Source organism: Acipenser ruthenus, chromosome 2, assembly GCF_902713425.1.
Source record: "Acipenser ruthenus chromosome 2, fAciRut3.2 maternal haplotype, whole genome shotgun sequence".
NCBI lineage: Eukaryota > Metazoa > Chordata > Actinopteri > Acipenseriformes > Acipenseridae > Acipenser > Acipenser ruthenus.
Window position 1 is genome coordinate 73,799,260 of NC_081190.1, and position 15,557 is coordinate 73,814,816.

General features: G+C 38.3%; 1 protein-coding gene across 4 annotated transcripts in view; it reads right to left on the bottom strand.

Annotated features, from left to right (window-relative positions):
* LOC117409437 (tetraspanin-5-like) overlaps positions 1–14,759 on the bottom strand; it is a 58,976-nt gene extending 44,217 nt beyond the window's left edge. For 3 of the 4 annotated variants that reach the window (XM_034015481.3, XM_059000890.1, XM_034015480.3), the window contains exon 1: positions 14,329–14,757. In XM_034015481.3, the coding sequence (XP_033871372.1) occupies positions 14,329–14,409 (81 nt within the window). In that variant the 5' untranslated portion in view covers positions 14,410–14,757. Of the gene's footprint in view, positions 1–14,328 lie in introns of all 4 variants that reach the window. The other variant, XM_034015482.3, reaches the window with a different exon arrangement.
* Positions 14,760–15,557: the final 798 nt, after the last annotated feature.

Sequence of the window (15,557 nt, forward strand, 5' to 3'; positions counted from 1 at the left end):
GTGCCCTATGGCCTGGAGATCGCAGGTTCGAATCCAGGCTATGTCACAGCCGACCGTGACCGGGAGTTCCTAGGGGGCGGCACACAATTGGCTGAGCGCTGCCCGGGTAGGGAGGGCTTAGGTCGGCAGGGGAATCCATGGCTCACCGCGCGTCAGCGACCCCTGTGGCCGATAGGGCGCCTGTGGCTCTGCAGTGGAGCCGCCAGATCTGTGTTGTCCTCCGGCACTATAGGTCTGGTGGCATTGCTGTGGATCTGCAGTGCGAAAAATGACGGCTTGGCAGGAATACGTTACGTGTTCCAGCAGCCGTTTCCCGAGTCGGCGGGGGGGTTGCGAGCAGTGAGCCGAGGATACAGATAATAATTGGGCATACTAAATTGGGGAGAAAACCGGGGTAAAAAAATTGGCGACGACTAAATTAAAATAAATAAATAAATAAAAAATAAGTGTTCCTGTAATTAATATTCAAAATCCCTCCTGCGCTCATACTTTAGTCTTTCTTCTGTTTAGCAGATCCTTCTACACACTTGTTGATGTAGCAGATGCACAAGGGAGCATGGCAGACATCATAGCTGTTTTTGAAAAATGCAAACAAAAAAACATAAAACAGTCTTATCTCATGTACGGCAATCAAAACATGGAAATCTTTTAAATGGTATTAGTCAGTCAAAATGACCTGGGGATTGAATGGGATAAGTAACGCATTTCAAATCTATTCTTCCTAATTATACCTTACAATGTTTTTTAGTAGGTGATTTGTGAAAGACTGTAATGAGGAAGTCTGTTTAAAGCCAGACTGACTGCTCAGCTCAGTCAGAGCCAGGTAAAGACTGATACAGAACAAAACGATGATAACTCAGGCATAACAGATCTAGAGCCACTCTGACTGATTGCATATATCATAACAAAGAATGGGAAATGAAAGAGTCAATTAAAATTAGTAGTGGGATTTCTACTGAACACCATCTGTAACATTATTGAGAGAATCATAGAATACAGCGGTGTACCAACACTGTCTGAAAGTGACTGGTCTGTATCCTTATTATGGCCAGGGATTAAAACTTGTTAATGTTCACTGGAGGTTTATTGAGAGAATTATAGAATACAGCTATCTACCAACTATAAAGACACTGGGTTCCATTTTAATGATCTAAATAGTGGTAAATCTAAAACACTAAAATGTAAGTCTGATATTTTGCAGACCTCATTTACTATATTAGTGATTTTGTATTAATTTTATTAAGAAGGAGAAAACACCTTCAGGATTAATATAGCATTACAGAGCAGTGGTATTTATATTAATCACTGTTTCGGTTAAAAAAATGTAGTACTGAAATGTTCACTGGACACCACCAGCAATGGAACTTTTTTTTTTGAAAGAATCATAGAATACAGATGGCATACAAGGATTCTTTTTTGTCTTTATTGTCCAAAAAAACAAAAAATGACATGACTGCAAGCTGAGATATTAGTATTTGTACTGTAGTTCAGGTTAGAACATAACTTGAGAAGAGTTCTGTAAGGACTAAGGTGAGTCCACACAGACAATTTTTCTCAGCGTTGTTGGCAACATTGTTGTTGGAATTAGTTGGGTGTAGAAATCTGTCAACTTGACTCCACGCCAAACCAAAACATCTGAAGCAGTTTATGAGATATGAGCTGAAGAAGGTTTAACAATCTGGTGCTGGATAAGACATGACCATAATAACAGAATTACTGGTTGTTCTGTACTAAATAAAGGAATAGACGTCAACAATTTGATTCAACTTTAAACAATTTTTTATTCCCTGGTGTTTACATTCTATGGTTGAATTGAGACAACAATAAACCCAGCAGGCTTCAAGTAACATAGTAAACATTTCTTGCTCCTTTCTCTTACCACGTGATCCTCCGGAGCCGAGGATCTTGGGTAATGTAGTTGTTTTGTTATGTACACTAAAGTCCCCCTCTGTAACGGCCTTTTCGTGGAGAATATAAACAATCCTAACAGAGTTGCAACACTGGTCTTTGTAGTTTGTTACTGTACACTGATAAGCTATTTCACCACAACCACTCCTTTATTTTTCACGTAAATTAGATAATTTGCAGTTGTTTCAGAGACTGATTTACAGCATATGTTTTTCTCCATCTTCATTCGAATATTGTGGTATATGCAGCAAATTAATTGTATTTTATAGTTAAGCCAAGGCGATGACTTTTAGAATGCGGAATTGTATTTTACTAAGAGAGAATTCTGAGTAGAACAATTAATGAAAATACTCCAGTTAAGTTAGAGGAATTCCAGAATCAGACAACAGTTCACATAAGCACATCACTGACAGAATATGTTTTGATTAGTAAGTATGTTAATGTAGTACTTTATGTCAGACTTATTAACAAAAACAGGTTGTACCAAGAGCATGGTGCCGAGCAGGTGGAGTCTTTATACCTAAAGAAAAAGATTCTACAAGCATCAGTCAGTTTCGTCCTATTTCCCTATTAAACGTAGAAGGCAAGATTTTCTTCAGCATTATTGTTCAGACATTGTCAACTTACCTATTAAAGAACTGCTTCATTGACACTTCAATACAAAAAGCGGGCATTCCAGGTTTCCCAGGATGCTTAGAACACATCAATGTGATCTGGCAACAAATTCAATCAGCTAAAAAGGAGAGGAAGGAGCTCCATGTGACATTCCTGGATTTGGCTAATGCATATGGTTCAGTGCCACATGAACTTCTTTGGGCAGCAATTGATTTTTTCAGTGTACCGATGACAATAACAAATTTAGTGAGAGCCTACTTTGGAGATTTGCAATTTAGTTTTTCAACTTCAGAATTCAGCACTACATGGCAATGCCTAAAGGTTGGAATAATGGCAGGATGCACCATTTCTCCACTGAATTTTACCATGGCAATGGAAGTAATCATTAGGGCATCAAAATGGGTAGTAGGAGGAGAGCGCTTGGCTTCTGGAATGCGACTACCACCAATTCGAGCATACATGGATGACATGACAACTATGACTACAACAGTAGCCTGCACTAATCAGTTATTGGGCAAATTAACCAATAACATTGAATGGGCACGAATGCAATTCAAGCCCACTAAATCAAGGAGCATCTCTATAATTAAAGGCAAAGTAGTAGATAAAACATTCTTCATTAATGGTGAGGCAATACCAACAGTGTCTGAGAAGCCAGTGAAGAGTCTTGGGAGATGGTATGACGGGGATCTAAAGGATACAGTTTGTGTGGGAGAAGTTTGACAACAAGCAGTGGAAGGGTTGAAGAGCATAGACAGCTGCGCTCTACCAGGCAAACTAAAACTCTGGTGCTTTCAGTTTGGTCTACTGCCAAGGTTGCTGTGGCCATTGACTGTGTATGAGGTTTCTTTGACAACAGTAGAGAAGCTGGAAGCTTTAATCAGTTCATACATCAGGAAATGGTTGGGAGTTCCATGCTGCCTCAGCAGAGTGGGACTTTATGGTAAAGGAATACTGCAGCTACCAGTCTCCACTCTAACCGAGGATTTTAAGTGCGCCAAGGTCCGACTGGAAATGACATTAGTAGAGTCGCATGACAAATGCGTAAGGGAGGCAGCACCTGTGTTGAAAACTGGAAGAAAGTGGGCGGCAAAGAAAGCTGTGGAGGATGCAAAGGCTGCCCTTCGAATTGGTGATATCATGGGGCAAGTTCAGCATGGAAGAGGGGGTCTTGGTCTCAGTTCAGCTCCTCCTACATGGCACAAGGCAGCCCCAGCTCAAAGGAGGAAGCTGGTAGTCAACGAGGTGCAAAAGCAGGAGGAGAGAATGAGGTGTATAAAGGCCATTTCCCAGGCCAAGCAGGGAGAATGGATGAGATGGGAGAGTGTGGAACAACGCAAGATTGGCTGGCAAGACCTATGGTCAATGGAACAGAGCAGGATCGGTTTCCTCATCAGGTCAACATATGATGTTCTCCCATCACCACAGAACCTAAACCTCTGGGTAGGAGAGGATCCCTCATGTCCTTTGTGTTCATCATTTGCAACATTAAGGCACATTTTGACAGGATGTAAGGTGGCTCTTAGCCAAGGACGGTTTACTTGGCGCCATGACCAGGTGCTGCGATGTTTGGCCTTAGCATTGGAAGACAAGCGTAACATGACCAATAAGTTGCCACCTGTTCCATCAAAACATTACACACAAAAGACAACATTCCTCCGCCCAGGAGAGCAACCACCAAGAAAAGGTGTTAAAACCAATCCTCGCCCAGGACAACTGGAAGCTGCTAGAGACTGGAAAATGCTAGCAGATGTTGGTCAACGGCTTATTTTTCCACCTGAGATTGCCACCACTAACCTTCGACCAGATATTGTCTTGTGGTCTGGATCAGCACGCCTTGTTCACCTGGTAGAGTTAACAGTGCCATGGGAGGATGCTGTAAATGAGGCGTATGAGAGGAAGAAACTGCGGTATGCTCAACTAGCCACTGAAGCGGAACAGCGAGGATGGAGAGTTCGGGTTTACCCAGTGGAAGTGGGTTGTCGAGGATTTGTGGCACACTCTACAACCCGGTTTCTCAGAGACGTCGGATTCAGTGGCCAAGAGTTGCGTCGCACAGTGAAGAACTTATCTGAAGCAGCAGAGAGGAGCGGCAACTGGCTGTGGTTGAGACGGAAAGATTCTGGCTGGGGATCTCAAGCACAATAGAAATAAAGAAACGCTGATGTACAGGTAAGTAAGCTGGGCTGAGTTGAGTGGGGTACGGAGGGGGGTGATGCTGGGACGCCAGAATCACCATCGAGCCCTCTTGAGGTGTCGTGGGCTAGTCGACGAAACACTGAGGATGGAAGGTGCCCAATTGAAGACCCCAGAGATGTACCCTACTTAGCTCAATCCAGACGGTTGTCATGCTGATGCGCTGGGGAGGCCGCACTGTGGTTGATCCCCGGAGCCAGCATCGCAGCCGTTGTGTGTGCTGATGCGCCAGGGAGGCAAAATAAGCTGATCCCTGGGCCAGCATTACACTTCAGCCATTAACACCAGACAGAAGGATATCTACATCATCATTGGAAGGAAACGTAAATGGATGGAGACACATATGGATCACATTAGTTTACTGTAAAGCTACGTCTTAGTTGGTGCTTATCTTGGCGAGAGCCGAGTTCAAATCAGCATGAAGTTTTAACATCTACTCTCGTGTAATGGAAATCAACCATATTATACCTAGAACAATTGTCTATTTTCTTGTAAATTTATTTCAAGTTTTACAGTGAAAAGAAAAAAAACAGAACTGATTGAAATAACCTGATTCAGTTAGAGCTATCAAAATGTAACAAAATATATTGACTGCCTAATATGTAAAGTGGGATCTATTCATAATGAGTTACGTAGCAAATTAAATGGTAGTTTGATGAAACTGTTCTAGCCTGTATGCTGGTTTCTTTAAAAACAGTCATGCATACACAATTTATTTTAATCCAAAAAAGACTTTGATAGTGTATATAAATAACGCATGACTTAAAGCTGTATGCAGGTTAATAAATACAAAGCTCAATGCATACACTATCAATTAGCAAATAATCTCAATCAGCAAAATATGCAGTTGTGACAGACAGAATGATTCTTGGTGATAAATCTTCCTCTCAACCTGTGAGGGCGCTGTGTAAAGAGAACAGAGTGCCCTGGACTGGATGGCCTGACAATTAATTCCCAGGGTGTGCTAGTGTTGTTACAGCAAAATTAAAAAAAAGTCAAGAACATTCAAGGTTACCCCTTTTCTGAGCTTTACATTTTATTTTATAAATAAACAGCTGCATGTCCAGCAGTGGTGTGAGAATTAAAGTGTGTGTTTATCAATCATGTTTCTGGTATTGGCAAGCAGGTTTTTAAAAGAAAAAACACAGACAATTGAACTTTCCTGTTCTTCCTGCAGTCCACTCCCAAAAGTGAAGGAGACCTGGTAGACTTCCAGTAATGGTTTGTGTTTGTTTTGTAAGGTTTTAAGGGTAAACAGTTTCTAGCATTTTTTGTTTTGTTTTTAACCCTATTATTTGAAGAGGCAACTTTGAAACAAGCCGTTATCATTTAACCCTTACAGTGCTACCTGCCCAGTGACCAAAGAATCACATGCTAATGAGAGACCTTGATCTGTTCCAAAAGTGCTACTGGACACTATGGGACAGATTTACCAAGGCCTTTATACCAAAATTAAATTTGCACTGTTTTTTTAGGAAAGGAAAGCCCAACTATTACAGAAACAAAGTCCTTAGATACCTTTGACTCCTTGAGTTAACTTTCAAGGTTGTTTGTTTCTAGTTTTATTATATTGTTCATTCAGTGTTGTCATTATAATAATATAATAACTTTATATTGTTGGGACCATTATAAGACAAGTGCCAATTGTAAGAACTACATTTCAAATATCTATGGATTCATTAGCTGGGGTATCTCAGCTTAAGACCAGGGAATCATTTACGATTCCAGTTTGAGCCATAATGAATCTCTGAAGTCTTTCCAAGAAAACAAATATAGCTTTACATTTCTGTTGTTTTTTGTTTCAAGTAAAATGATAAATCAGGGAATTCTGGGTAAACTCCTGTTCAAAGATTCTGAACAAAACATCTGGTTCACTTTTGTTCTCTATTTTACACAGAAACACTGATATGAAAACCAAGTGGAATTCCATTAAGTGTGAAGAGGCCCAACAACCAGATAGAACCAGCATCACAAATTACTGGTGGTATTTCAACTAACCTGCTCCTCATAAATATTATAAGCCTACGAGGGAGCATGAGTTCATTTGTTTTCATGGCAACCCTGTTTTGCTTCCCAAGTGGTTTCAGTTCCTCTGCATCTGGATAAATAGTATTGCTTGCAGAATGACTACTAAAGCAAAACTAAGCCTTTCAAACATGTATATTTTAGCAAATAGACTTGGGTTTACTATATAGGATTAAGAGAAGAACAAAGATTAAGTCAATGAAAATTTGGGGTTATGATTTTTCCCAATTTTCAGTGGACGAATCGATAACCTACCACTTAGCCAAAAACAGGAAATAAATATTGTGAAATTAAAAATATAAGAATGTGAAATAACCCTTGTGAGATCAGAAAACATAAATCTCAATAGAAAGGAGTAGACATGCTCTTCTGTTCAGCTTTCTGTTTTTTGTGCACCACTCTTACCCATATAGTCACAGCAAAAGGAACATTACAGTGGCCTTGAAGTGCAAAACAAATACAAATTGAAAAGCATAAACGCAAATTTAAAAAAAACAGAAATAGAAATTGAAAAACACAAATGCAAAAAAAACAAAAACAAAAACAAAAACAAAAACAAATTCACAAAAGGCAAAATCAAAGCAGAAAAAAAAATACAAAAACAGAAAACACAAATACAAAAAGCCCACAATACAATGGAACATTTTACAACGAAAATACATCACGATGGAGGCCACTCCCCCAGATACCCCAGCACAGTCTGTACCTGTTTCTGAAGAAGTTAGAGCTGTTTAGAAAGCACAAGTTGAGTCTTTAGTAACTTAGTTGGCCGTGATATATTTCTGTCAGTGTTATAATTGGTATCGCAAACTTACAATTTTTTGTCTAACTAAAATAGTAGTTTTTAGCCGCTATTACTGTACTGTGACTGAGAAACAATTAATCTTGGTTATAAATCTCCCTCCCGACCTGTGAGGACGCTGTGTAAAGGAAACAGTGTGCCCCGGACTGGATGGTCTGACAATTCATTCCAGGGAAAGGTGGAAGTCGGCCATCTAGAAAGGGGGCAGAGCCACAGTACACCAAGTCATCGCCCCAGACGAGAAGCAATGTGGCAATCGCGGATTGGAGGAAAAGCGATTGCACTCACTAACCAAGGGGGCGTAGCTGAAGGTACAAAAGGGGATGTGGCTGAGCGAACTGCTCCTTTGTTATGGTTGCAACTGCTGAAGGATTGTAAAGTTACCATGAGTGTCGCTAAAGGCCAGCACTAACCCAGACAGCACTGCACTATTGTACACAAATAAATTGTATTTCACCACTTGCACCAACGCACTCACTCTGGACTTGTGATTGTGTTTGTGTTCTGTGTGTGTTTATGCTATGTTTATTATTTTGGGACTGTACCAAAAAGCAGCTACATGGTGACAAGTGCGCAGTCTGAGAGTTATTATGTGGCACAAATCCATTCCCAAAAGGTTAACAAAAGAAGATGGACCGTTTCAATGGGATGTCCCTGTCACAAGCACTTAGCAACACTGTTTTCAATATGCATGTGGCCTGCATGGAGGATTCTCTGATGAGAGTGCCACTGCAGATCCTCAAGAGATTATAGACGTTAGACAAGGGAAAGAAAACATAAATCTCACAAAACGCTTAGAGTGCAGACAGGGCCCACAGAGGTTGCCATCTATAAGGGAGTACTGGAAACCTGTGTTAGTTCAGTTATTTACTACATGAAAACATCTGCCTTTCCCCTTTATCTGTGACTTTAATGGTTCCTGGTACCAACCATAAAGTCATGGTAAGAGCCCGTGCAGTATTTATCAACGGGGAGAGGGGCACTGCAAACTAAAAACTGGCTCTCAGATCACACCAACCCTACCCAGTTATAACACTCTCCGAAGTTCATTTGTATGCGTGCCCCAAAGCACAGCAGAATAACGTATGACCATTCACACATATCTATTGTAGTTCTATATAAGTTTCGTAGTCAGTATAATGGTGGTATTGTCTGTGTGTGTCCCTTTAGTCACTCCTTTGCATTGCTGAAATATAGGTCACAGGCCTAAAACAATCATGATGTTATAAATGTTTTTAAATTATGCATTTGATCACAGACTTGGAAGGAATGTTCTACTTGTAATTCATATAAAACCATAAAAGGGCACTAGAAAAGTCAGTGTTTTGAAATAATATGATTGTAGAACAGTTTAGCCTGAAGGAGTGACAGCATGCCAAATAACTTTATGGGGATGGGGGGAGGGGTGCATAACCTTCCTCTGAATTTCATGAAATGTACTATTTTTATTTACAGCAAATTATCATTTAAGGTTAGTATATTGGACAAGCAGGGTGTCTTGTTTTAATAGTTCTAAATCTTTGACAGAGTAACTTAAGTATATATCAAAGCAGGAATTGACATTATATGAAATATTTCAAAGCAAAATTGCTACACAACCTCAATGAATCAGATCATTTAATTTACACATCAGTTCAACAGCAGATCTTTGGTGGAGTTGAAGGGCACAGTACCAAGGCACTTTTTAAATTACATGAGATTTAGTTGCAGTTACATAATATTGAGAAAAAAAGAAAAAACAAAACAAAACATTGAATGCATTGTAATTACTAAGCATCTGAGGTTCATCTTAAGCAAAATCATTTGTATATGCAAATTAAATTAAATATGTGTTAATCAGGCGCTCAATCTTCTAGTTATACAGTGTGATACAGCACATACAAAAGGTTAAGGTGCAGTACATTGCTTTGAGATCTCATAGGACAGCTTTCAATATCCTGTATGGCATTGTATAGGATATGCTTTATGAGGGAAACTGCATTTGTCAATATTGTCACAGCTACAAAGGGGAAGAAAATACAACTGCATGCCCCTAGTGGTCATTTCTAAAACCACTTCAGAAATTCAGCCTTTAAAAGTAAAAAGAACATCTTTGCTGGAAGAGTTGGTAAGCATAGGGGAAAAATCTATAAAAGTAGAAACAGCAGTGTATGATAGAGAATACACATAATAGGATATTAAACAGGAAAGTATGTATAACTAAATATTAAAGCTGTTATTAGCTACTTGCCTTACAGACATCAAGCACTGGATGTCACAGAATTTTCTAATGTTGAATTCAGATAAAGCAGAGGTTATGGGGGAGTTTGGGGTCATCTTTGATCCTGATCTATCATTTGAGCCTCATATTAGGGAAGTTACTAAAGACCAATTATTTCTGTATCTGATGCTGAGAGACCAATGCATGCCTTTGTTTCATCTAGAATTAATTATTGTAATGCACTTTTTTCTGGTGTCCCAAAACATGTGGCATCCCGCTTGCAGCTTGTTCAGAATACCGCCGCTAGAATTCTGACTACAACTAGGAAAAGTGAACATATTACCATATCCCTGTGCAGTATAGAATTGATTTTAAGATTTTGCTGTTAACTTACAAGGCCCTGAATGGATTAGCACATAGTTATTTGCAGGAGTTACTGACCCCATATCTTCCAAACCACACTCTGAGATCACAGGATGTGGGGCTGTTGGTTATTCCTAGGGTCAGCAAAAGCAAATAAGGGAGGTAGGGCTTTTTCTTGTAGCGCTCCTAAATTATGGAATGCTCTGCCTTCATTGGTCAGGGAAGCGGGGACCGTTACAGTTTTCAAGTCAAGATTAAAAACACACTTTTATAAAATGGCTTTCTTATCTTAGTGGATTTTAATATAACTTTAAAATTACTGCTTTTGTATTCTGTGTATACTGTTTAAATCTGTTATTTAAATGGTCTGACTGTGGCAGTTGTACGTGTGACATGCTATACAAATGTATTGTGGTTTGTTCTTTTTTTCTGCTATGTACTGTACAGTGCTTTGCGAATCTTTTGTATAAAAAGCGCTATATAAATGCAATAAATAAAAGGTAGATGGTTTCCATTTAAACTGTAACAAAAACATAAAAAGGTAATTATACTTTAAAAATAGTATTGTTATCTCATCATTGGTTTAGTAACTTAGTTGTTAAAACATTTGTCATCAGTCTCTTACAGTTTTATCCCAAACGTGTTTAAGGTTATAAATAGGGCTTCTGATTTTCGGTTTTAACAGATAAAACCCGATAAAACACCCCTGATACAAAAAAAATGAAATCGGTGGATAGCCAATAAAAACCGGAAAAACTGTGGAAATTGTTTATCAATTCACATTGACTTTACCCTTTTCCCATTAAAAAATAAAACCTACTACAATAATAATAAGAAATACATTTCCCAGCGCTGCTGGGCAATGTCCCGCCTTCCTGACTTGCATCTATCATTGATTCGTTCTCAATACTTTAAACCCGCCCCAACTACTGAATTACAGCACATTCCTACATTTCTATTGGAGACTCCGCTTGCGAGATTTAAAACAAGATTACAATCAGGATGTTAGCGGGATTTCAAGATGTATTACAGTTAAGATACGGAGGATTTAAAACAGAATTGTGGCGAAATGTACAAAAATGCCTACACAGAAACCCCAGAAGAATGTGCCCGTGCCCATAAGGATTGCGTTGTGGAAGACAGCAAAGGAAAGAAGGTACAACTTAAGTGTGCAAGTACTGTCGAGTTACTATACATATCCTGACAGAAAAAAAAAACGCTCAAGCATTTTGGAAAGTAACCGAAAACTAATTTCATACAGTATATCACAAACGAAAGCCCTGAATATAGAAATATTAATATAAACAATAAATTCACATTGAATTTATTAAGTTTATTTTAGTATTTCTATAATTCCATACAGCTAAATATTTTTGAATGACATGTTTGTAAGACTTTTGTTTGTTTGTTTGTTTTTGTTTTTCCTTACAATGTGTGGCACAGCTAGTCATGTTTTTACTGAAATCTGTCCATTCCTGGTACTTAATAGTCGGTGCTAAAATAAAAACAAAGTAGTGTTTAATTAGGCTTATAAAAGGGTTGCCTACTACACGGTGGCACATATATTAGAGGTTGCACTGCATCTGGATCTAGGATAGTACAAGTATTAAAAACGTACATATCATTTTACAGAAGAGAAAGTTCTCACATTGCTTCACTCATTACTTTCCCTGGGGTAAACACCAGTGCTTTATATATCCAGTACATTACATTATACAAATCTGCCAACCACAAGTGTAATTGAAGGTTTAACATGTTAGGAAACAACAGGTGACGATCAATGTGTTACAGGAATGGATGACAGGATTGGCACATTACACTACAGAAAATGTATTACAGGACTGTTTTAGCATAAATACCAAAAAGGCTTTGTAGTAAAATCATACTGTCAGAGGAATATTTGAAGCTGCTGAATTGATTGTTTTTGGAAACCAGGCAAAATAATTCATGTGACTGCACACTTAAAATAATACAAGGTGACATGTTGAAAGACATGACCCTTGTGCATGAAGCTGGAACTCAAAACGAAAATGTATTCGTCTGTCATGTAACCCATATTACAAATATGCATTATGTGTGCTGCTATTTAAAATAATCCATTATTTGATCCAGATTATAACTTGTCAGAGTTGGGGACAATTCCAACTCCATTTCTAATCCCAATTCCCTTTTAATCAATTCAAATTCCTATTCCCATAATTTAACAACAAAGGCTTTATGAGCAAATAAATACCGTATACAACTTAATGAACTTTTCAGGTAACCTGATAAAGCCTATGGCATGAACCTCAGTAAAGACGATGCCGTAAAACTGAATAGGAATTGGAATTGTATAAAAGGGAACTGGGATTGGAAATGGAATTGAAATTGAAAAAATTGAATTGATTCCAACTCTGTAACTTGTAAATAAAATGATATAATTTTTCAAATATTCATCACATTCAGCAGAGGTGGAATTAAATATTTGTTAAGAATGCTGATAATAATCCCAAACCAATCAGCATTCTGTTTTGAAAACAAAACATTTTCATAATGTTAAACCCTCCCCTCTCACCAGACTTCTGGCAGCCTACTGATACTAAAAAAATCTCCTTAGGGTTATGTTACCTACATTTGATGCCCTGTACTTTAAGTTGTTAAATTGTTAAAGTCGAAGAATACATGGCTGGAACTTGCTAACAGAGTTTGCAGTCCTTGCTGAAGCAACTTCACAAATAAAATAACAAAATTCTGTACAATACAATATCAGACATTGAAAATGTTAAATTGAATATTTATTTTAAATAAAGGTTAAAGCTGTAGGCATAAGTAGACGGTCACCAAATAAGAATACACACATAAAAAGTTGGTGTTATGCACAACAATACTTAAAAATGTCACGTTCCGGTATACACAACTGTACAATATATATATATATATATATATATATATATATATATATATATATATATATATATATATTCTTAGCAGACGCCCTTATCCAGGGCGACTTACAATTGTTACAAGATATCATATTATTAATATGAAAAATGTATTATTATAGTTATCATAGTTTTAACTGAAACATAAATACACAGATGTGGGGAGTGGAAATAATGGGTCAGATGATACCAGTTAGTAATCCGATGCATAAAGGTAGCGTATGCGCCACAGAACACATGCAAAGCATTAAACATCCATCCATCCATTATCTGTAACCGATTAATCCTGTAGATGGTCGAGGTAAACCGGAGGCTAACCCGGCAGACACAGGGCTCAAGGCGATACTATACCCCGGACGGGACGCCAGTCCATCGCAGGCAATTTAGAGAGTCCAATCCACCTAGCCAGCATGTCTTTGGACTGTGGGAGGAAACCGGAGTACACGGAGGAAACCGACGCGAACACGGGGAGAACATGCAAACTCCATACAGACAGACAGACCCCTGAGGCCGGAATCGAACCCAGACCATGGAGCTGTGAGGCAGCACAGATAACCACCGCGCCACCGTGCGGCCATCATTCAACATTGTGGCTTATGTTTAAGAATTGATACGTTTAATCTTTAAACATGAGTACCGAAGAAAGATCGGTTTTAGGAGCGCTATTACGTTCTCCCTGCTGAATAATAAACTTCCCAACTCATCTAGACACGACAGTCCATGTAATCTGCTCAACATAAGAAAGATTGTGAGAATTGTTATGATCAAAGAAGTTATACTGTATCTAGATGTGAAATAAAATTAAAATAATAAATGTCGCATGTTTCTTTTCTGTTGATGAGGTTTTCTGTTAACACTGAGACAGAAAACGCGTGAAGGACAACACAATCTCTCAACACACGCCCCAAAAGTGACAGGCAAAATAACATACCGTTCCGAGGGAGTCACTTAGGTACTGTACTAAAAACTAACAAATGTATGTCTGCTTCTGCGTCTGGTATTATGGTTTAATAATATAGCTATGTGCCCATGCATGCCAACTGCAACTTTATATAAAACTATCGATTAACGCATAGTTCAAAGTTGCCAAGCTGTTTCAAATCTACCTGAATCCTATTAAAAGTCTGTCAAAAGATGTACTTGTCCAGGCCTGGATCCTAATTGCAAAGCCGTTTGGATTAGTGATACATAAATATCAACGAAATACAGTAATTTACTGGGCCTAAACCCCGCATTATTTATTAAATACATCAGCATGCATCATAACCAAGACTATGGAAAAAACGAAATTCACTCACCCAAAAAAGAATGTTGAATCCAAATATAAAGTACTTGATGCAGCAACTGACTTCATGGCCTTTGTAGTGTTTTCCTGACATGCTCAGATTTCATGAATATACGTTTCCCCCCGAAATAAAACACAACTCTGAAATAATAAAGAGCAGATAGGAATAACCAGCAATTGTCCGAGCACAGCAATCCAATAAAGTCTGAGATTTTTTGGCACAGCTGTATTTAGATCCCGGTATTTAACAAAAAGGACACAACTTTGTCATTGGAATCTGACACAACGTCAAGAAAACAAAACAGAATTATTTGCATTATTATTATTTCCCAAATCCCACAAAAGATCTGGTCTATTTGTATATTTATCCCTATGCTCAGAATAGCGGTCTTAAATCCCCTTTAAGTGTCTTCCCAGACATGGCTGTTCTATGATTGACTTCCACGTTTACCAATGAGATGGAAGAAAGTGGCAAAGGAAGGACTTCCTACTTGGCATTGGTTGAAACACGACAATGCAGTGGGTTTGGTTTGCTCTGATTATGTGAGAAAGAAAACATTTTGAAAGTGCCATCCAGATTAAAGAAATACAGAATGATTTCCTTTTAAACTGTTATATTTTAATTTCCAGCTGTACTAAAGCTCGTAAGCTGTTGAACAGATCAAATACGTTACCTTATGTTTTAGCTTTCCGTTAACATGCGCCTTGTTGTTGCCTGAGCAGGCGAAAAAGTTAGTATGTAAACCTTAATGGACCGATAATTACATTGTTATTGTCTAGTCAAGTAACAGCTTTCACGAACTGTCATATCATTCTGTAAAAGTCTGTTTTTTAGCTAACCCAAGATTTGTATGCAAGAATTAGGCTGCAACATATTTAACTTTCAGCTAATGCGATTTTAGTAGTCGTAGTCGTAGTTGTATGAACCTCATATACATAAGTCATGTAAATAATACATTTAATGAAACCAGAGCCTTGGTATAGGGGGTTTAGAGAATTAACAGTGCTTCATCTCAGCCATGATTGTCAGCCTTTTTTCTCTCTCTCTCTAAATCGCCAAGGAACATTTATTTTGGTACTTTTTCTTAAAATGCGCTAATCACGAATTGGAGAAGCAAGTTTGGAACATATATTAAACTTGGAAGCAGCAAATTATTAAGGAATATCTTTATTAATTACTTTGTGATGCATTCATTGTGTTGTTATGAATAATGCAACCCTTTTGTACTTGTCATGAAGAAT